Source organism: Triturus cristatus, chromosome 4_2, assembly GCF_964204655.1.
Source record: "Triturus cristatus chromosome 4_2, aTriCri1.1, whole genome shotgun sequence".
In the NCBI taxonomy this organism is placed as follows: Eukaryota; Metazoa; Chordata; class Amphibia; order Caudata; family Salamandridae; genus Triturus; species Triturus cristatus.
This window is the reverse complement of record NC_140586.1, coordinates 82,760,713-82,782,508: the sequence shown is the minus strand read 5'-3', so window position 1 is coordinate 82,782,508 and position 21,796 is coordinate 82,760,713. Positions and strand designations below refer to the sequence as shown.

The window sequence follows — 21,796 nt, the reverse complement described above, 5'->3', positions numbered from 1 at the left end:
TATCAGGCAAAAAGAAGGGGTGACCATGTCAAAAAGGGGCACTTTCCTACAATATCTATTCATGAAAAAAGAAAAAAAATGTATAGGCGTTTAAAATAATGAAAGAATACCAACTTTTCTGTGGATTAACCAATACCTTCAAATGCGCACACAGACTCACACAACTGTAGCCCCACATTTACCATTGCACAACATGGCTAGTACCCTAGGGAATGAGAAACTGTTAAAAACCACCAGACAACTTAAGAACCCCAAAGAACAAGGTATGAAGGCCCAATGGGAAGGTCAGTAGGCATTCCACCAAAACTGGGAGAGATGTCACTTAGATACTTACCTTGCATACCAAAGAGCGCTGGGTGGCAAAACAGTGCTGCAGGAAGAACGCGCTCTGATTGCAGGCCATGCTGTGCAGCAGCACCCGCAAGACTCCACCAAGGATACTCTCCTTGGCCTCTGACAGCATCACCGTCTGAAAATGGAAACCAGAAAGGCAGGGTCACCAAGAAAGAACAACGAGGGCAAGGAGGAGACCAGGAGGGAGAAGGAAGGGAAAAGATCAAAAGGGAGAGGACAAAGAGGGAAATTCAGAATTAAGTATTATACTGTCTGCAAGTGCATCCTTGGTATTTTAGGATTTACAGCTGCTCTGGTGCTTGTACCTGAACAATGATCTCGAGCGTATCCAGCACCACAAGGTTGGCCTCGGTAGCCAGGTTTCCGTCCACCAGAGACTCGAGCTCCAGCTCACCTTTCGTCCTGCAAGCAACAAATGCAGTGCCATTATTAATATGCTAGTGAGTGGTGCCATGAACAGCCTGGCAAGCAAAGCTGTCCAACCAGGGTACCCTGCCATTAACATTGCAGCAAGCGATAGATCAACAAACTAGCAAACAGTGGTACTAGCAAGGTGTTGAGCACAGTCATTGATGACCAAGCAAGCAGTGCCTTCCGCCTAGAGAACAATGACATTAACAGCCTCCTGAGCAATGCCATAACCAGCCTAATAAGTAGTCTCCCACTGATCCCACAGGAAGCAGTGCTATTACCAGCCCTGCTAGCAGTGGCATTAACTGCTCAGGACACAGTGTCATGAACAGCCTAGTGAATACGCTATTAACAGCATATGGCACAGTGCCATTGAAATTCCTAAATGCAATGCCATCAAAATGCCAAGGGAATTCTGCAATTAGCAGTCTACTAGACAGTATGATAATCAGCTTGAGTGGATGTTATTCTATTAACAGGCTAACTAGGAGAGTTCAGCAAAGATGAAAAAAGCCTTTCACAGTGTAGCACACAGGCACCTGATCATGACGTAAAGGTACTCTTACACTGAGAGCCAGGCACACATTTCCCTATTGCCAATGAAAAAACTGTTGTGATCAGGCACTGCATAATTGTAGCACTGAAATCCCACAAAGATTTGACTACTCTCACTAACAACTTGCTCATGGGGCAAAGGCGGCGGCATATGCAGTAAGACAAAATAAAAGCACACCCGTAGAGGCTATGGCAGGGAACATCTAGTGTCAATGTAACAAGGAAGGTCACCTCTAAACTGGCACATTGTCTCTGTTTAGGAGTAAGAACAGCATACTCTTTCTAGAGTTGGGAATGCCATCTTCACATGAAGTACCTAAAAGCTCTATATTCGTCAACAGGAAATAACATAAAGAGGTTAGTTAAAAGTTAACACAATGGAAAGTATTGAAGGAAAACACGCAAAAGTCTCTACACAACCAATGAAACATATGCACAACTTCAGACTCACTTGTCCACGCGGTCCGAGTTCTGTTTCCAGTGAGTGATGTTTTTCCTCCAGCGAACATTCTCTTGATTTCCGAAGGGGCTCCTCTCTGTGAAGAAAAGTTTGATTTGGATTTAAGCTTTTACAACCCTCATGGCAGCCCACAAGACACCCAGGACTCACAGAATAAGACACAACCCCTCAACATGAACCACAGTCAACCAGATAGTGTATGAAATCATAAAGTCAGACTCAAAGCTCATCAAATATTCACTTCATGAAATTAGATACAACTCAGTCTTAGACATTGACCGGAACATAATGTTCAAGAAGCATCATTGTTGGATGTCGCACTCGCAAACTCAAATCTGTCAGGAAACTTCATAAGAATATGGAAATACAAATCCTGCATCAGCTCGATGCCATGGCAGAAGTGTTAATAAGTGGAGGCAGAAAGTGCATTCAGGTTTACCTGGGCTGCAATTTCAGAGCACCTGTAGCACCTACGAAACTTACATAGTCCTCCATATTCACCCCAGCGAATTGACCTTTCAGGTTTAAAGCTTTTAGACTCTGTTTCAATACTTTCAAGAACTTTTACGCAGTCTGTTGCTTTCAGCTTAATACTAAGCCTGGGCAGAGTTCACGGAGTTCCGTGTAGCAGAACTCCGCGAAGTGCAAAAAAAACTCTGCCACTCTACGTGGAGCTCCGCAAGTGGCAGAATGCGTTGGATAAATGCTGTTTGTTGTGATTTTCAGTACCAGGTGCTTGTCTGCACTGTGAAATCATCGTGAACGGCACCATGCACAGCGCAAGTGGGCGCTGCTTCCTTTCTGCTGCTAGAGTAGATTTTTACTTGAGCGGCAGCTTTCTCAACGTGAGCGGAAAGTTTCTCAACGCGAGCATATGCGATCACTTGCAATGAGAAATCTGACCGCCTGCATTGATTAATCTCGCCGGGAGGTTGATTTTCCACGCTCGTGCTCGCCAACTTGATGTTGAGGAACGCAAACGAGGAAAAACCTTGCCCGGAGGTGGATTTTCCCCGCTCGTGTTCGCCAACTTGACATTGACGAACGCAAGCAAGAGAAAAATCTCCGCTATGCGGAGCGGAGTTTTTCGGAACTCCACAAGCTCCGCTGAACGCGGAGTGCGGAAATCTCAGCCAAACTCTGCAAGCGGAATGGAGTTCACAGGCCAGAGTTACTTAATACGTGGATTTGACTACCTTTCTTTAGTTAAGGAGCTCAAAGAAAAATGAAAGCTGAGGGCAGTGAAAAGCCTACTCCAAGAATCCAAGGCATATACAAAACCCTTCAAACTAAATACTCAATGATTCACAGGCCTCAGCTGCTATACCAGAACAAGTGACAAGGTCTAGAGACCAATGGCAGGACTCTGCCCTGAGAAAAAAACTATTTGGGAATTTTCTATGGAATAAATAGCACACATCTTCCAACCAACCCAACCTTGTGTTTTCAAAGGGTGCAAAACAAACTACCAATGGAAACGGAGATTTAAATTGCAATAAATAGATATGTAAAACACAAATTAGAGTAGAAATGAAGAATGCTTGTCCAAGTTTTAGTGTTCAGGTCTAGCGTGATTTTTTCATCTCCTCAGTCCCAAATTTATATTTTGGTAGTGAGACCTTTTTGCCAGAGGCTCCTCCATTGTTTTTCTTTCATTTTTTTGTTTAAATATCTTTATTGCATTTTTGAATTTTGTAACAGTCTGAGGTCGTCCGAGGAATCATACATACATATACGGACCAACATTGTAAAAGACATATAGCTGAGGTGCATAGCAGAAGCATGGTTACAAAACATGTGTGTACGTATACGCCTCTACAGGTGTACTATGCTAGTAAACAGTTGCATGCTACTCTCTTCCTGCACTGCATCATTCAATTCTCTTATTTACAGATGATAACGTCTGTGTGATATGCGACTGCGTCGTACATGATTCCAGTCAATTATCATGTGGAATGTACAGTAGTAAATCACATGGGGGCTGTGAATGTATGTCCGCCTCAGTATAAATCTAGGAAATCTGCAAAATGTGCCAATCAGACATATATAGTCTGATTCACTAAACTAATAACTTGCTGAACAAAACTACCATTGAAAAACATAACGTGACTCAGCATGGATTCGTGCGTCTCGTACATTATATTATATTATGCTGGCTCGTCAGGGTGGCACTAGGACTCATGCAGATAGTGAGGAACTTGGCATACTAGATAACTGTTCAAAGACTAGGGGAGATTCCCAACAGCGGGTTCAGGCCACGGACATGCTTTGCTAAAGGTCGCAATACTAATAATGGATGCCGCGTGTCCATTGATTCCGGGCTTCCAGTGCTCGAAATAGGTACTGTCGGGGGGGGCGCTGCCGTCATCATTGTCGTTCACGTGCGTGAATGTTGTGAGTATTGTATCCCAATGTTGCACTATCGGATACTTGCGGAGCCCTGCTGTTTCCTCCCTGTGCAGTGTTGTGCTTTCTGCCTGTGCCCATATCGTGAGTGATCTTTCCCAGCTGACTATTTCTGGGGGGGAGGCATTGTGCTTCCACCTCTTCATGATTAATCGCTTCGCGACTATCAGACCCAGATCTCGAAATTGGAATGTGACTATTTTTTTTGGACCTGGCATATAGCCCCAGTATACAAACTTCCCATGTATGTGGCAGGGGTGTGTCAGTGCAATTTGCAAATCCTGTAGTTACTGTGTGCCAGTAGAGTTGTAGGAAGGTGCAGGACCAGAGCATGTGTAACGGAATTGCGTTAAGCTACTGACAGCGCGGACACGTGGAGGTGGCAATGTTGAAATATCTATTCATGTTATCGGGCAAGAGGTATGCTCTCTGTATAATGTATGCTTGTATAAGCTTACATTTGGAGCTTCTCGGTATAGATGAGGAGCTGGCAAGGACAGCACTCCATTCCTTCTCCGTCCACGGTTGTCCTCTATCTGTTTCCCAACGTATGCGAAGACTCAGCATGGGTTTCAGTGTATGTGTAAGCAGAGCTGTCACCAGCCAGTGTACTATGTGTGAACCAGCACCCATAACGTGCAAGTACTGCAGCAGCAGGTGTGTCGTCGGTTTGGCCGTCAAGTCCCCCCAGGTGGCCGAGAGGGCCCTTGTGAGAGAGGTGTGCAAAAGAAATTGCCCTGCCGGCATGCCATAGTCTTCTGCCAGTGCCTCAAAGGAGAGCAGGGAACCATCCACATATAGGTCCCCCAGTGTAGCTATGCCCACTGTGTGCCAGTGTATAAGGACCTCCTCGGAGGTGCCCGCCCTTCCTCTAGGTGTCCCCGTGAGCGGCAGTATCGGGGCATATGGGATTACTGCTCGGGTGAGGTGAAGGCTCCTTTTGTAGCATTTATGCGCCAGTTCCAGGTATATTTGGGATGGGCGTGGAGGCTTGGCAATGGGGTGGAATAGATGGTAAATCTGGGATTGGGTTCAGGGCTGCTGCAGGGTCGCCGTGTCCTCCAGACTCCTGCCACTCAACCACTTCGTCACCCATTGTAACTGGGCCGCTAAATAGTATAACTCCATGTTAGGGACTGCCAGTCCTCCTTGGCTGTTAGGGGCATATAACTTTCACAATGCAACCCGGGGCCTACCTTTGTTCCAGATTAAGTCACGGAACATACGTTCCAGCTCGCGGAAGACCTTGGTCGGGACATAGATCGGGAGGTTCGAAAAACAATATAATAATTTTGGGAGGATGATCATCTTTATCAAGGTGATGCGGCTCATAACATTCAGCGGGAGTGACTTCCAAAATGGCACTTGGGCCCTAACAGCTGAAATAGCCTCCCAGTGTATCAACGGGCGATCGGTATATGAAGACGCCAAGATAGCGGAACGTAGCGGGGTACCACGTGAGGGTGGAACCATTGAGTAGCACATCCGTCTCAACCGTGTCTTCGCTAAAGGGATAGACTCCCAACTTGGCCCAGTTTACCCGAAGGCCAGAAACCATCTCAAAGGCCCTGAGCGTGTCCGCTATGGGATGGGGATGTCATGTATATCGCGCACATACAATAGCAGATAGTGGGCATATAAAGAAACGGCATGTATCCCGTCTCCCAACTGGATGCCCCATGTTTCACCATCCCTACGGAGTAGCATCGCCAGCGGTTCCACAGCTAGGGAAAAGAGTAACGGGGACAGGGGGCATCCCTGGCGCGTCCCTCGCCTCACTTGGATGGGGTCCCAAATGAGCCGAACTGTCCTGACCCGGACAATGGGTCGCTGGTAAAGCAGTTGGACCATGCTCATGTAGTGGTCCCCTAGATCCTATTTGTGTAGTACCGCCACCAGATAGGGCCACTCCAAGGAGTCGAAGGCCTTCTCCAAGTCTAGTATAAGGCAGCCAGAGCGTGGCCATCTGTGCAGCGCATATTTCTGTACCTGGAAGAACCTGCGTATATTAAGTGAGGTGTTTCTGGTGGGGACAAAACCATTCTTATCGGGGCGCACCAGTGCCTTTACCAAATGGCGATAAGCGCTTAGCGAGAATCGATGCGAAGATCTTGTAGTCAGTGTTCAGGAGGGTTAGCGGACGATAAGAGCCTAGGGATTCAGAGTTCCTGCCAGGCTTGAGGAGAGAGATCAGCAATGCTACGATTTGCGTGCCAGTAAGTGTAGAGTCATCTACCGCTGTCTCATTCACTTTTAGCAACTGTGGTGCTAGTATATGTGCGTAGGCCTTGTAAAATTCTGTCGGCAGACCATCAGGTCCCGGTGACTTCCCGTTGGACAACGAGAATATGCAGTCCCAGACCTCCTCTAGAAGGATAGGGTCATTCAGTTCTGCTCTCTGGGCACGCGTAGGATGTGGCAAGGTGTTCCCTTCAAGATAGAGTTGCAGTTCTATAGGGGTGGCCTGCACATGGGATTTGTTTAAGTCCTGATAATGCACCACGAACTCGCAATGTATGTCTCGCTGTATGTATGCTGTAACCCCTCGTGCCGCGTGTATTGAAGCCACAGGGGTCGACGACTCATCCTGGCGAATCAACCATGTGAGCAGTTTCCCCACTTTGTCCCCCATGTGACGTGTTCGCGCCGAATGCGCTGCGTAATTAAGGCATCATAGCCATTCTAGCAACCGAGCGTGTTCCTCCCTATGACGTGCAAGTTGTCTTGGGGACCCCTCAGTTGCCTCCTGCTCACTGGATGCCAGCTTTCTCTTTAAAATGGCGAGATCTTTCTCTAGCTGCACTCGAATGCCCACTTGAGCTCCCAGACAGTGCACCCTCACGACCACCTTGAGGTCGTCCCACTCCAACAGAGATGACGAGGCTGTGCCTGGGTTTTTATCAAAGTATTGTGCTATGGTAGTAGCTAACAAATCACAGAAAGGCGCGTCAAGCAAAGCGTCCGGCTGGAGGCGCCAGACAGGGATCGGCAGCACACCGCTCTCCCACTCCAGCTCCAGCACATGCGGGTTATGGTCTGAGTGCGTCCGCCCCATGTAGTGCGACCCAGAAACACATGGCAAGAGATTGCTGGATACCATAAAACAGTCCAAGCGTACATGGAGACCATGCGCACCTGAATAATAGGAATACACTCTGTTTTGCGGGTTTCTATGCCTCCATGCGTCGGTCAAGTGCCACTGTGTCGCTCAGTTGTTTAACACTTTCATGGCAGTATGCGTGGCTGTGCCAGGCATTTCCAGAAAAGCGGCTTGATCGGAGTTAGGCCCATACAGTGATGAAATAATCACCGGCCTTCCGTCCAGAGCGCCCTTAACTATAACGTATCTGCCCTCCGTATCTATTAAGGAGTCCACCCCCCGGAAGGGAGTCCCCGGCCTTACCCATATCAAAACCCCTTGTGCGTATGCTGAATAGCCTGTAACGTATAATTGTCCCCTCCACCTCCTGTGTAATCGTGCCACTTCTGGTTTAGGCAAGTGTGTCTCTTGGAGGAAAGCTATTTGTATTTGATGACGTTTCAAATATGAATAGATGAGATACCTGCACGATGGGCTGTGCATACCTCTCACATTCCATGTCCCTATCTTAATGGGTGCCATAATGTGTGAATATCAGTAGCGCAAGGCCTTGTCAGGCCGATGGTTGGGTAGAATTGAAGCATTATGTGTGAAGGCGGTGGTAGAGTCTGTGTCCCTTTTGAGCCAACATCCTGATTATTATACCTCAGTGCATTTATGATGGCATAAAAACATATGAACTATATGCAAAGAAAAATACCATAAGGGCAAGTGTGCAACAGGCAACTGTCCAAACATGAAGCAAAAGCAGCGTGCAACTAATGTCTGGGGGGGAGGGGCGGGGGGGGGGGGGGGGGGGAACTATCACGCACAGGAATCTACGAGGCGTCGGTTAATGGGGGTCTGTCTCCAGCAGCTACCCCAACCACTGGCCAAGCCTGTGTGGGTCAGGGCCACAGCTCAAATGTCATGTATGATGTTCCCACGAGGGGGGAGGCCATAGGGGCACCCTGCCTATTTACACTGGGACCTGACTTCGATCATGTCCCCTGTCTCCCGTTTGCAGTTAGAGCCCTAGCACTAATATGCAGTTCTGACAGTGGGAGAAAAGGAATGCGTCATGCAGCCTGAGCGCAGTCCCATTATACTTGCGTATAAGGTGTCACAGTCTTCTTTGCGGTCAGCGGAAAATGTGAAAAAAACAGGAGATTAGACAATGTCATTAGAGGTCTGTGGAGTGACTTGAGGCATTTCACATGAGTCTTGTGAAGCAATAAAACTGTCCGAAAGATCGTCTTTACTTGCCGTCCTTGCTGGTCAGAAGTCGAGTTAGCCTCTTCATCCTGTGTCCCGCTGATGACCGCCACCGCCTGCAGGGCTTGGAGCTGGCCGCTCAGTGTCAGTTCCGGGGCTGGACCGAGGGTCCGAGAGGCCAAGGACTGTGTTTTCTTCTTTCCCCTACAGCGACGGCGTAAGGCCGCAGGGTTCAGCTCTCTCTGTCCGGTGGCGGGAGCCCTGCTTCCCGTGGAATCATAGTTGTCGAGCCAGTCCTCCATCCCGTCCGAGGTGGTGAAAAAGGAAAATACTACTTACCAGTATGCATCTGTTCTTGGCATGTAGAGCTGCAGAGATTCACACTTTGTGCATAGATCGCCATCTGGTGTTGGGCTCGGATGCTTGCACCTTGTTGTTGTCTTGGAAGAAGTGTTTTGTAGTCACGAGATAGGTGACTCCTCCCTTGGACGATAGTGTGCATGGGCATCGACTCCATCCTCAGATTGTTTTTCACCATGATGGGAAATGATGGAGTTTGTAAGAAAGAGAAAAGATGTCCATATGAATGTATCTAAGTATGATAATACTGAAACAGATACAGGTTCCGGGGAGGTGATTGGGCGTGTGAATCTCTGCAGCTCTACATGCCAAGAACAGATGCATACTGGTAAGTAGCATTTTCCGTTCGAGGCATATGAGCTGCAGAATTCACACTTTGTTGCATAGACTGTCCAGCAGTGTCTCTCCTAGCGGTGGTCGCCTGTATCAGTTACAGTAATTTGAAAAAGCGTCTTAAGAACAGCCTGGCCCACAGAAGCTTGTTGCTTCGCTTGCACATCTACACAATAGTGTTTGGTGAAGGTGTGTGTAGTAGACCACGTCTTACCTTACAAATGTCTTCTAGGGGAATGTTCTCTAAGAATGCAATGGAAGTCCCTAGTTTGCGAGTTGAATGCGCCCTCGGGGGAATTGTTAATGTACGTTTTGATTTTTGGTAGCATATTTGAATGGATTTGACTATCCACCTTGCAATTCCAGCTTTGGAGATGGGGTTGCCCTTATGAGGTGGAGAGAAAGCTACAAACAGTTGGTTCGTTTTTCTGAAGGCTTTAGTCCTATCTATGTAGTAAAGCAAAGCTCTTTAGATGTCGAGCGTGTGAAGAGCTCTTTCTGCTACGAAATCAGGGTTTTGGAAAAATACTGGTAAATCTACTGATTGATTAAGATGGAAAGCAGAGATTACTTTGGGAAGGAATTTTGGATTTGTCCTAAGAACCACCTTGTTCCAATGTATTTGTAAGAAGGGCTCTTGTATGATTAAAGCCTGGATCTCACTTACTCTCCTGAGAGAGGTGATTGCGACAAGGAAAGCTACTTTCCATGTAAGGAATTGTAATTCACATTTGTGTAATGGCTCAAATGAGGGACACATGAGTCTCGTAAGAACAATATTTAGGTTCCACACTGGAGAGGGTGGCAGTCTTGGTGGGATTATCATTTTAAGGCCTTCCATAAAGGCTTTGATAGCAGGTACTCTAAACAATGACAAATGTTGTCTGTTTTGTAGGTAGGCGGCAAGGGCAGCCAGATGTAGTCTTATAGATGAGTATGCCAGATTGCATCTTTGTAAATGCAGCAAATAGCCAATGATGTTTTGAATTGAAGCATCTAGTGGGTCAATTGTGTTGTTATTGCAGTAAATTACAAATCTTTCCACTTGTAGTGGGACATCTGGCTTCTTTAATAATATTCATACAGTAGGGTGGAAGGTTGAGGTAACCGAACTCTAGGATTTCAAGAGCCAGGATTGCTAGATTCAGTTGTGCTGTACCTGTCTGTCTTACCTCTTCATGGTTCTGCGTGAGCAGCGTTGGGGAGAGATGTAGTTTTTGGGTGGAACTACTGAGAGTTCGAGTAGTGTTGTGACCCATGGTTGCCGTGCCCATGTGGGAGCAACCAGGATCATCTTGAGAGACTGCTGTTTGAGCTTGCCTACTACTAGCGCAATGAGTGTGAGTGGCAGAAAAGCGTACGCAAATCTGTCTGACCAGTTCATCGATATCGCATTGCCTTTGGACAACGGGTGTGGGTACCTGGCGGCGAAGGTTGGGCATTTTGCGTTTGCGTGTGTGGCGAACAGATCTATGTCTGGGTGGCCCTACATGTGGAAAAAGGGTTGCAGAACTTGGGGATGAAGTTCCCATTCGTGTATCTGCTGAGTCCGACGACTCAACAGATCCGCAATCTGATTGTTCACTCCTGTAAGATGTTCTGCCAGAAGATATATGTTTTGTGGCATGGCCCATCTCCATATGCTTTGCGCCAGTTGAGACAGCTGCAACAAGTGTGTTCCTCCTTGTTTTTGTACGTAAAACATTGCTGTCATATTGTCGGTGCGGACTAGGACAGTTTTGTGGAGGAGATGTACTTGGAATGAGTTTAGTGCTAGAAATATTGCTAGTAATTCTAGGTGGTTGATGTGGAGCTGTTTTTGTTGAGTGGTCCACTTGCCCTGAATTGTGTGGTTTAGGAGATGGGCTCCCCAGCCTGTGAGTGATGCGTCCGTTGTTAGCACTATCTGTGTAACTGGCTATAGGAACGGCCGCCCGTTGGAAAGGTTTTGTGTGTTCCACCACTGTAGAGAGCGATGTGTGCGGCTGTCCACCAACACCAGATCTGTAAGTTGACCTTGAGCCTGGTTCCACTGACGTGCTAAGCTTTCCTGTAATGGGCGCATTTGAAGTCTTGCGTGAGGTACAACGAAAATGCAAGAGGCCATCATTCCTGTGAGTTGCATAAACACTCAGGCTGGAAGAGTGTGTTGGGGCTGAAATTTGGTGATGAGGGTTTGCATACTGGCTATCCTGGCTGGATTGGGGTATGCTATAGTTTTGGAAGTGTCTATTGTGGCTCCTAGGTACTGATGTAGGTAAGAGGGTTGAAGGTGTGACTTGGTGTAATTCACTGTGAACCCCAAGCTGTGTAGCAGCTGAATGGTTTGATAAGTGTGGTGAACAAATTGGTTGTATGACTTGGCTTTTATCAGCCAGTCGTCGAGGTGTGGAAATACATGGATTTGCTGCCTTCGCAAGTGTGCTGCTACTACCGCAAGGCACTCTGTGAACACTCTGGGTGCCGTGGTCACCGCGAATGGCAGAACTTTGAACTGATAGTTTTGGCCGTCCACTGTGAACCACAGATATTTCCTGTGAGCAGGGTGTATGGGAATATGGAAGTAGGCGTCCTTGAGGTCTAGTGTGGCAAGGAAGTCGCCTTGTTAAAGCAGTGGAAGGACTTGTTGAAGAGTGATCATGTGAAAAGGATCTGACTGTATGTAAAGATTGAGAGGTCTGAGGTCCAGTATTGGTCTTAGAGTACTGTCTTTTTTGGGGCTGAGGAAATACCGGAAGTAAACTCCTGCTCCCTGATGCTGTAAGGGAACTAGTTCTATTGCATGCTTTTGAAGCAGTGAGAGACCTTCCTGTTTTAGGAGCGTCAAATGTTCCGTGGACATGGGACGTTGTTTGGGCGGTATGTGTGGGGGAGTTGCAGTAAGTTCCGGGCAGTAACCATACTGGATAATTTGTCTTAACCACTTGTCTGTAGTGATGGAATTCCAGACAGGTAGGAACTGTGAGAGTCTCTCTCCGACCGGAGTGCAATGGTCTGGAGGGAGTGGAGGGAAGTCACTGTTTATTAGTGGGAGAGGAGCGGGTGTTGTTGTTACCTCGGCCTCTACCTTTGTTGTTATTTCGCCTGTACCCACCTTTAAAATATCCCTAGTTGGGGGATGTTTGTGTGGGGCTTTTATAGGCGAAAGAAGCAGTGTCTGTTCTGATGTTTTTGGATGTTCCTCTATAAAAAGAGCGTAGAAAGGAGCCGCGTGTAGATGGAGACTGTAATGCCCCCATGGATTTAGCAGACCCCGTGTCCTTTTTCATTTTTTCTAAAGCTGTATCCACAACTGGGCCAAAAAGTTGTTCGTGATTGAACGGATGATTGAGGATAGTAGTCTGCACTTCTTTTTTGAACCGAGATATGCGCAGCCAGGCAAGTCTCCTTAGTAACACACTATTGTTGATGGATCTAGATGCGGTGTCTGCTGCATCGAGGGCACACTTAATTGATGCAATTGTTATTAATTTGCCCTCCTGGATCAAATCATTAGCTTTGGCTTTATATTGGTCAGGCAAATGCTGCATTAGGGTTTCAAGCTCGTCGTAATGAGCTCTATCGTACCTGGCAAGTAATGCCTGCGCATTAGCTCTTCTCCAGTGATTAGATGCCTGAGCGGCAACTCATTTGCCCGAAGCGTCCAGTAATTTGGACTCTTTGTCTGGAGGTGGAGCATCACCGGAGGTCTGAGAGTTGGCACGCTTTCTAGCATTGGTGACTACCAAGGAGTCTAAGGGAAGTTGTCCCTTAATGTAGGTGGGATCATTAGGGGCGGGTTTATATTTATCAATCCGAGGATTGAGAATTCAACTTGTGAGACATCGGGTCAGTCGCTTCTGCACCTGCCATTCTGTCTGCATGGGCTCGGGTTTGCAGGGGTGGGGCTGATGTGCCCCTAACAGTGGTCCTCGTGCGTTCCCCACGTGACATGGGCCACTGGGCGTTCTCACAGGGGATCAGGCGGCAGGTAGGGCACCACCACTGTTTTGCATGTACAGTCACTTATGAGAGTGGTAGCGTCGGCCTGGTGGGTGGAGCGTGCAAGTGAGAGTTGACACCATCAAACGCCACATGGGTTTTCCAGTCGTGCAGCACACTCCCTGCAGGCAGGATCCCATAGGATGTGGGGCGGTGTGTCAGTGTCCACCAGGCACCCCGTGTGTTCCTTCTCTGGTGCTCCCACACTGCACGGCCGTATGTGCTAACCACTGTCCCCCACGCCTCCTCCACGGTCGTGCAAAATGGGTCTCAGATGGCACGATGTGGGGTGAGTCCCCAGCGCAGCACGGCCCAGGGCTGACGGTAGCTGGGGCAGATGGGGTCTTGTAGGGTGTAAGGCGGCGCACTAGTGGGGTCCTCAGTGTATGGTCCGGTTCGGCTACAGTGCGCCGCTGCCAGTGCCGCCAACGATCACCGCCTCCAGGTGCCGCGCTCACTATGCACCCGGCACCTGATTTCTATTCCGCAGGAGCCAGTCACCGCAGCGTTGCTCAGCTGCACCGATGGTCTGGCTGAGCAGGTCACAGCAGGAGGGGAGAAAGTGCACTCCACCAGTGCAGCGCGGCCTCAAGGCTGTGAGCAACAGGGACGTCAGGCCGGGACTAGGGGGGGGGGGGGTGTAACAGCGCCACTCCACAGACGATCACCACCGACGGCAATGGTGCAGCACCAGCCTGTCCCGGCCACGGCAAAAGCAGTCAGCGCACCCATTAGGAACTGCGCCACGGGTCCGGCCCCAGTGGGCGGAGCCAGTCCCCGGCGCAGCGTAGCCAGCGTCTCCCGAGGTAATGGAGACCCGCTGGACGGCTTCAGAGTCAGAGGGTTTCGCCACGGTTTGTTTCTCACGTCCGTTGCTGCTTCTCACATCACCAAAGCACCGGGCCAGCTCCCGGGTTGTTTGTGGGAGTTGACGGCCCCCTACGGATGTCTGTTATCGGAGCTATGTGGCCAGGGAAGGGAGCTTGCGACGGAGCTCTTCGCGAGCACGTCCGACTCCATTGCTGGCTTAGCCACGCTCCCTGCCAGAGTCTCCTGCATGAACCATACAACATCCCTTCCATTGTCACACACTCCCCTGGCTCTTCGGGGTACAAGGTAATGTATGACTTAAATCTTGTAGAAAGCGGTCAGTTTTTGCAATTTTTCTTCTCAGAGATGGCACTGTATTCTTATTGAACTATGATCCTCAGTGGCCACGGAAGGGCACTGTTGATTGGTAATGTAACATGCCAGAGAGCCCAAGTAGTGTTTGTGAATTTCCAGCTTTAATTCAAAGGGTTTAAGGGTTGGGAAGTACAGAATTAATGTTGACTTGGCCTTTTGCACTAGACAAAGCGAATAGAGGGGAGAAAGACAGGGTGAATGACAGAAAAAAAGACACTGTCAGACATCACTGAGACAGAGCACTAAGCACTCTAATATACATTAATCCATCATGCGCACTCACCTCGGCTGCGCCGCACCATCTCTTGTCTCGCTCCAATCGTGCCCAGGATTGCTTCCTCCAGTCGGGCCTTCATGTCCAAGGACTTTTTGAAGGTCAGACTGTTAATGCGCTCAAAGGTCTTCTTACCCTGTAGTGGGACAGAGATGCACCGCAAGAAGAAGAGGGAAGTAAAGGTAAAAATGATAAAATTAACAACTTGCCCCTTTAATAGGTCGTAATCTCAAACATCTAAATGTTCGAACAAAATGCCAACTATTATGTCATTCAAAGGCATGCATTTTATAAACCCCAGAAAGATGGAAGACTGGGTTCGCTCCTGTGGGATTGGAACCAGTGATCTAAAAGCTCTGCTTAGACCTCTGCAGTGGCCATCGAGCTACATAAAGGCTTTTAGGCTTCAGCTATTTGGCAGGCCATCTCAATGTGTGGAGGGGGAGACAGTTATACCTGACTGGCAGTGGCAGCAGACAATCACATGCATAGGGAATATCCCTCCCCTATTCCCTGGGACGGACATGCTTCCCTATTTGCTTTATAGAAGAGATGTCCCACAAAGCACCACACACGTCCACCGCTAACATACCATTCCTGAAATCTTAACACTGTTTTGCCAATCTGACCACAGATAAGCACTTTGCTGAGGCTGTAAGCCTCACCACCACCAGCTCCTACTCCCAAATCTACAGGGCAGGACTTCTCGCTGAGTCTTGTTAGCCCATCTTTCCTAGAACTCCTGAAGCTATTTTCCCAAACTACCTTTCTTAGGTGAGCAGAGCAGTTCTCAATAAAGAACTTCCTGGGTATTATAGCTGGGAATGATCTGTATCTTTAAGTTTGGGCACAGATAGACTATAATAGAGACAAACACAATCTGTAACTAAATGTGGAGTGTTCGCTCCCTGCAATTACAGCAGTGGAGAATATAGTGGCTTTTTTTTCACAAGGGGATCAGACGTGTCATGGTGGCGCCTAATTCTGCACTTGCATTTTACTTCAAACAAGCAAGAATTGAAGTATTGTATCTAATCACAGGCACGCACAGCTCCAGACTGGCTGGCAGGCTGGTCCTCCATTCAGGCACTTGGGGCAGGAGTCAGTTATAGCAATGAGTGACTGTAGGAAGCTGGATCTTTATACAGTGGACCAAAAAGGGGTACACAGTGTAAATAGTCCAGGCAGCCCTTATTGTTTACAAAGGCAAAAATGTTAACACTAAATGCTTTCTTTTGTGGTAGTGTTGGTGAGCAGTTTAGGCTTTATCAAGAGGCAGTGCTAAGCATTTGTTGTACTCACAGAGGCAATAAATGAGAGACACACTCGAGAATAAAACCAAGAACAAATTAGAACAAGCATTTGCAATGCAGCAGGTCTCGCATTAGGTTGAGTTAGAGTTATTGGATTAGTATATTTGTGTTGTTTATTGGTGTTTTGAGTTAGTTGGTATATAGTACATGAAGGGAGTAAACAAACAGGCGGAAACAAAGGTAGAGCGCGTGAATATGTGTATGTGGCAGGCCAGTGTGCGGGACAGAAGAACAAACACGGTGAGTTTAGTATATAAGGATAAGTGCTACGACAGAGTGCGCAGCACAGGGGCCGGCATGGGCAGTGAAAAACTCTGCTCTTAGACCAGTGCTGCCTGTTAACCGGCTTTAGCACATTTCAGGAAAAAATACGGTGCCAGTGCAGAGGTCACATGTTTTTTCCAGCCTCAGACAGACTGCCGGCCAGGGCTGGACAGAGCTTTTAAAAGACCAACATGTAGTCTCTGGTCCAGGTGTTTCCATATGGAGGACAGAGTGTCCTTCACATTGGTGCACTGGGTCCACATTTCCTGCCCCAAGGGCTTGGGAGAGGGGTCTGTAGGTAAAGTGTAGAGTGTGCCTGTGAAAGTCGGTAGGGCTGGGGTAGAGTCTGTGTACTGTTCCAGGTCCGTAGCTTCCTTAAGACGAGGAAAAACAACCAGCATAAAGTGAAAACTACTGGTGGCACGAAATTACTGAAAAAAGTTCAAAATCTATCCCTTTTTTCCAGGGCACTAAGAGCGCTCCAGCTGGAAAATGCAATTTTGCCTGGAGCGCCGTACATGCTTGCATCGTTCTTGGAAGCATCTCTGACACTGGAGATGTCAGATTCTTAGAAAGAGTTTGAGTCATGCAGACAGCTGACAAGTGGTCGGGCCTTGCAGGAGTCACAACAATGCGTAGTTGCTCTGTATAAAATCTTAAATCTGATGAAACGGACCCTCTCTTTTTACATCAGGTACAAGATTCCCCAAAGCTGGTAAGGCACAGGGTCTTACTGACTTGGTCACCAGCGAGTTTTACTTGATATACACGTTGCACGGGACATTAGTTTACACTATTATTGCAGGGGCAGGCATGGGCAGTGAAAAACATGAGGTTAAGTGGTAGCATAGACTGCGGGGTACAGTGAAAGGCGAAGCTACAACATGAGTATACGTGGCATAAGAGAGCGCGTGGCAGAGGATAAGCACCGCGAGTTAAGACCATGAGGAAAAAGTGATATCCTTATGTTTTGCAGTCAGTCCCTGTAAATTAAGCGTGCGAGTGGGGCAGAGAAACAATAACTAAGAGCCAAAAGCCAAATCAAGCGCGCGAAAATCAAGCGTGCGCGTGGGGCAGAGAAAAAGTAACTAAAAGCCAAATGAAGCGCGCGATGGGAGCGTGTGAGCACGCGAGAAGCAGCAATGTGGGCGCGCACATGTACTGAAAGGTAAATCAAGCGCGCGGTGGGAGCGTGTGAGGAGACGCCATGCGCGCGCACATTGCCTGTCCGGGTGCGCACATGGTTTGTCTCCCTTCGCGCACAAGACCGACGACAATAAAGTCTCGCCAAGGCGTAGCAACGCATGCGCTGCGTTCGCTAGGCGAGACTGAAAAATAACTTGTGTTTTTATATTAGGTAACTATTTTTTTAAATGTGAATTTTCACAAGTAAGCAAACAGTTCACTTAAATGCGTCTTTACGCAGGAATGCCTCCCTATGGAAGAAAAGGCATATGTTGCACACAGTTATTTACGGTCTGTTTGTGTGGACCTCTTTCGGTCTTAGGGCAGCAGGAGGGCACAGTGTAAAATACCGCCAGCAGTTACCTGACCTCAAGCATCTGTTTGCAGAGGTGCTGGTTGGGTTGGTAGCTGTGCATGCTACGTCGTTGAAAAGAAGGGGGGCCACCTAGAAACAATCTGCAGAGGGGGACACGTCGCAGAGCTCCCAAAAGGGGACTCAGGTCACAAGGGTCTTGGGGACAAGAGTGCACAGCTGGTTTGTGGGTACATGGGCTGGGGCACTGGGTGCAGAGTGGAAAGGTTGGCTGGGTTCTGTGCGTCCTTGGGAGTTGCGTTTGTCGGTCTCGCCGGTGGAGGGTGCAAAATCAGGACAGCTGGACCACTCTAAAGGTGGGCCCCTGCGGTGCTGACGTCCCTCTAAGGCTGCTCGGTTTCAGTGCAGTGGGAGTCCAGATTGGACTCTCACAGGCTCGGTTTTCTGCAAGGGGTCCGGTACCCGGGTACTGGTTTTGTGTGACTCCGGTTGAACCTGGTGTTCTCTCACTTTGTCGGGGGAGGCAGATCTGACCTTCAGGAAACACATGGAGCACATGGTCCTCTTCCTGGGAGGCTGCTGCGCCGGGCTGGCAGGGGAGCGGCAACTTTGTAAACCAGGTGTCAGAGGACTTCAGGGGAGTGGCTCCTCTACTCCAAGGGTGATTGCTGGCAATTTTCGAAGGGGCTGGCAGTCTCCCTTCGCAAGCTGTTCAGCTGCAGGACGAGTCGCTGGTCACGATTGTCGAGACTGGCGCAGGCATGCAGGGGTTGGCAGCAAAAGTCCACATCAAGTCTTCAGTTATCGTGGCTCTTCTTTGTCCTCTTCTTCTGGATCCATCCAATCTAAGTTCCTGGTGCCAGGGGTGCCAATTAAATACTTAATTTAGGGGCGTTAAGGGGAGTGACAGGTAGTAGCAAATGGGCTACTTACTTTTAGGGTGTCTACACCCTCTATATGGCCACTTGCTGTGGGAAGTGTGCATAACCCTGACCCAGAGAGCCTAATTCCGTCAAAACTAAGTTGGTGTAATTCCAATATTCATGTTCAAATCAGGTAGTCCACCTTAGTGGTGAAACTACCCTGAGTGGGGAACACGCCTCCTGACTAGCTAACTTTCCCACCTGTCCTGGTGCCAAATGGGTCCTGGCAGGGGGTGGCATTTCCCCTGTCTGGGGAAGCTTTAGGTCGCCTGTTAAAGGTGGCAGAGGCCTTTGAAGCTTCCTGCCTTAATATGCTGATCACTTTGCCATCCTGCTTGGAGGAGGTGACGCAGGCATTGTTTCTGCCCTCAGAGATCGTGAGCTCTCACCTGCAGGGGCTAAGAAACCTGTCTGTTGTGTTAGGCTTGTCTACACCAGTCAGCCAGCACACTAGTAGTCAGTAGGTTTTCTCTGGGTGCATGTATTACTAAATACATCACTGGAATCAGTGTGAGTTTATTAATATGAGATGCTGGATACCAAACATCTCTAGTTTCAGTTAAGCCATCATGAAGCTGGGGAACTGGTAAACAACAATGCCCAGCACATGTACTCACAAATGGCTTCCTTGTTCACTTGTAATATCTAAGAATCGACTTAGACAGTACAGGGGCATATCTGTTCATGCAGATATAGCCACAAGTGTAGTATAATGCTCCCAGCCTTAAGGCTGTAAGGCCTGCTGTAGGGGCGACTTATTTATTTTACATGCAGTGTCTGCAGGCATGGCACACAGGAGGAGTCCTATGTTGTGTCCTCACTTTTCTCTGCACCATGTCACCCAGCCTGCCGTGGAGTTTGCATGAGTGTGGTGAGGGTCCCCCTAGGCTGACACAATACATGCTGCAGCCCTTCGGGACCCTCTTAAGCCTCATTGCCCTAGGTACCAGGGGTACCATTTAGTAGGGTGCTAAAGGTATTGGCAATTGGGGGACAATTGTACAGTTTTAGTGAAAGAGATCTGGTACTGGGGACCTGGATAGCAGGAACAGAGTGCACTTCTGTCAAAATTGCATCAGATACAAGGCAAAAAGTAGGAGTGACAATGTCAAAAAGGGGCGCTTTCCTACAGTGATGCACAAAGCCTTGTCTGCCCCAGGATTGGTCCAGAGTGTGGTCATTCCCTGGAAACTTTTATTGTGGGGAGTTAGTGTAAAAAGTACGCTTCTTCATCCCACTGATATCATACTAACCTGGATGCAATAATGTCCTAACTAACAAACAGGCTTCAGCTCAAATCAGGGCTGCAACATCTAGCACAATCATGCCTAGACACAAGTCCTGTCAGCTCACCTCTACCTCACAAAGCAATGTAAAGATGACTCCTGGAAGATGGTAAAAATGGTCTGACAGATGCAAGGACAAAGAAGGAGCTCAGACCATCAGAGTTATGCACAAATAATATCAGAGAGTCAAAAGAGAGACATTTATTTTGTCACATGGCGAGGTGCATGCACGGAGAGGGCAGTCCAGGGCACATTTAGCCTATATCAGTCAGTAACAACAGTCTTGGGTGTAGGCAAGAGACACACACAGCATAGACACACGCACAAATACACACACAGCACAGACACACACACACACAAATTCTCTCTCTCTCTCTCTCTCTCTATCTCTCTCTCTCTCTCATGACCAGACTCTGTTCTCCCAAGTAAACCTTTGGACACATAAAATGCAACAAGCAACTTCCACTTACATAACAATCGACATTCATGTGGTCTCGGATGTTCCCTTTGGTCTGAGCATCACCAAGGGTATCCTAGTTCTCACATTCTTCATCATAGGGTGGCAAAAAGGATTAAGATGGACAGGTGCCACCGAAAGCACAACTGTCCCCAAACAGGCTAAACCCAAAGTTTCAAGGGATGGCCTTCAGCAATCCATATCACAAGCCATAAACTTTAATGGAGATGAGCTTGGAGGCTTTGTCAATCCATGGCTCTACTATGTCACCTAAGTAATATGGTCGAAGTGTCTTTTTCCTGAGTGCTTACGTTTGACTGCTCTTTCCAAAACATGCTGACTTCTTACATATGGGGGAAAATGAGCGACTGTCTACTCGGGCTGTGGCATACTCTGGCAGCTTAAAACTACCTTCACCTACTATGACGACCATCTGCGCACAGCTTTGCCAACGCACGCAAAGTGCTAATTCTAGCATTTTCTTTGTACAAATTCATCAGCTATTCTCGATTAATGTTAATATAAAAGGCTTTTTCTTATTCCCTTACCTTGTACTCAAAGCAGGAGACACAGAGGTACAGCAGGTCCAGCAGCCGGCTGACATGCAGAGTGGAAAGGTCTGTGAACCATTTTTCCAGCACGTCCTCTTCTGCATTCTTTAACACCCAGAGCAGGCAGATTAGCAAGTTGCGGCTTGACTCTGCGGACAGACTACTGCTCTGCCGTGGAGGCTGGGTAAAGGAAGATAGAGAGAAAGCCACAGGTGGATGAGAGGATGCTTGGGAAGATGCATAATGGGAGCATGAGCAATAGCACCCAAATCCACTGCAGAACACACACCTTTCAATGTGCTGAACCAAGTTGCCTTTCATGGACTGTTCTTATTACCCTATCTTTATTACTATTATGCCTTCAGGATATTTTAGAATCAATGAACGCACTTACCTGTAACAGTGATTCAACAGCTTCACATTGATCACGATTTGCATTCTCATGTCATGTAGTGGACTAGTGTTCAAGCTGAAACACATTTTGCCTACCAAAATGAGAGTGTGTGGTAACCATAACTGGATAATATTGTTAAGAAGCAGAGAATCTTTTCAGCTTGAAGATAAGAAGCCAGTTTTCAGTAATGCAGGAATTGTCTGTGAAAACTGCCTTTGAAGGTCTTTATTCCTTTCTGATTTTTATGTGCCACTCAAAACTGATGAGCTCTCGTTCCAAAATGCTCCAGACTAAAAAATGCGAACTGGACCACATAGATGACACACTGTGACCCTGCACTAGTCAACGACTAGAACGTAAGCTCTCAGGGATCTACAGATGACAACACAAGAAAAAGTTACTTACCTGTAATCTCAGTTCACTGTAATGACTATTCTCTCTAAGTCCATAAACAGTAAATGATCCCAGTGCTTGTGCAGGATCACCTTTTTAATTTT

General features: G+C 47.9%; 2 protein-coding genes across 4 annotated transcripts in view; one reads left to right on the top strand and one right to left on the bottom strand.

The window, feature by feature from the left end:
- DOCK6 (dedicator of cytokinesis 6) overlaps positions 1-21,796 on the bottom strand; it is a 409,103-nt gene that overhangs the window by 159,553 nt on the left and 227,754 nt on the right. For all 3 annotated transcript variants that reach the window (XM_085600639.1, XM_085600641.1, XM_085600640.1), the window contains 5 exons: positions 20,903-21,085; positions 14,623-14,749; positions 1,772-1,856; positions 660-756; positions 335-469 (listed from right to left, as the gene is read on the bottom strand). In XM_085600639.1, coding sequence (XP_085456765.1) covers positions 335-469; positions 660-756; positions 1,772-1,856; positions 14,623-14,749; positions 20,903-21,085 — 627 coding nt within the window. The remainder of the gene's footprint in view (positions 1-334; positions 470-659; positions 757-1,771; positions 1,857-14,622; positions 14,750-20,902; positions 21,086-21,796) is intronic.
- Positions 14,103-21,796, top strand: part of ANGPTL8 (angiopoietin like 8) — a 132,521-nt gene continuing 124,827 nt past the window's right edge. Inside the window, exon 1 of the mRNA XM_085600643.1 lies at positions 14,103-14,270. Within this exon, the coding sequence (XP_085456769.1) occupies positions 14,118-14,270 (153 nt within the window). The 5' untranslated portion in view covers positions 14,103-14,117. The remainder of the gene's footprint in view (positions 14,271-21,796) is intronic.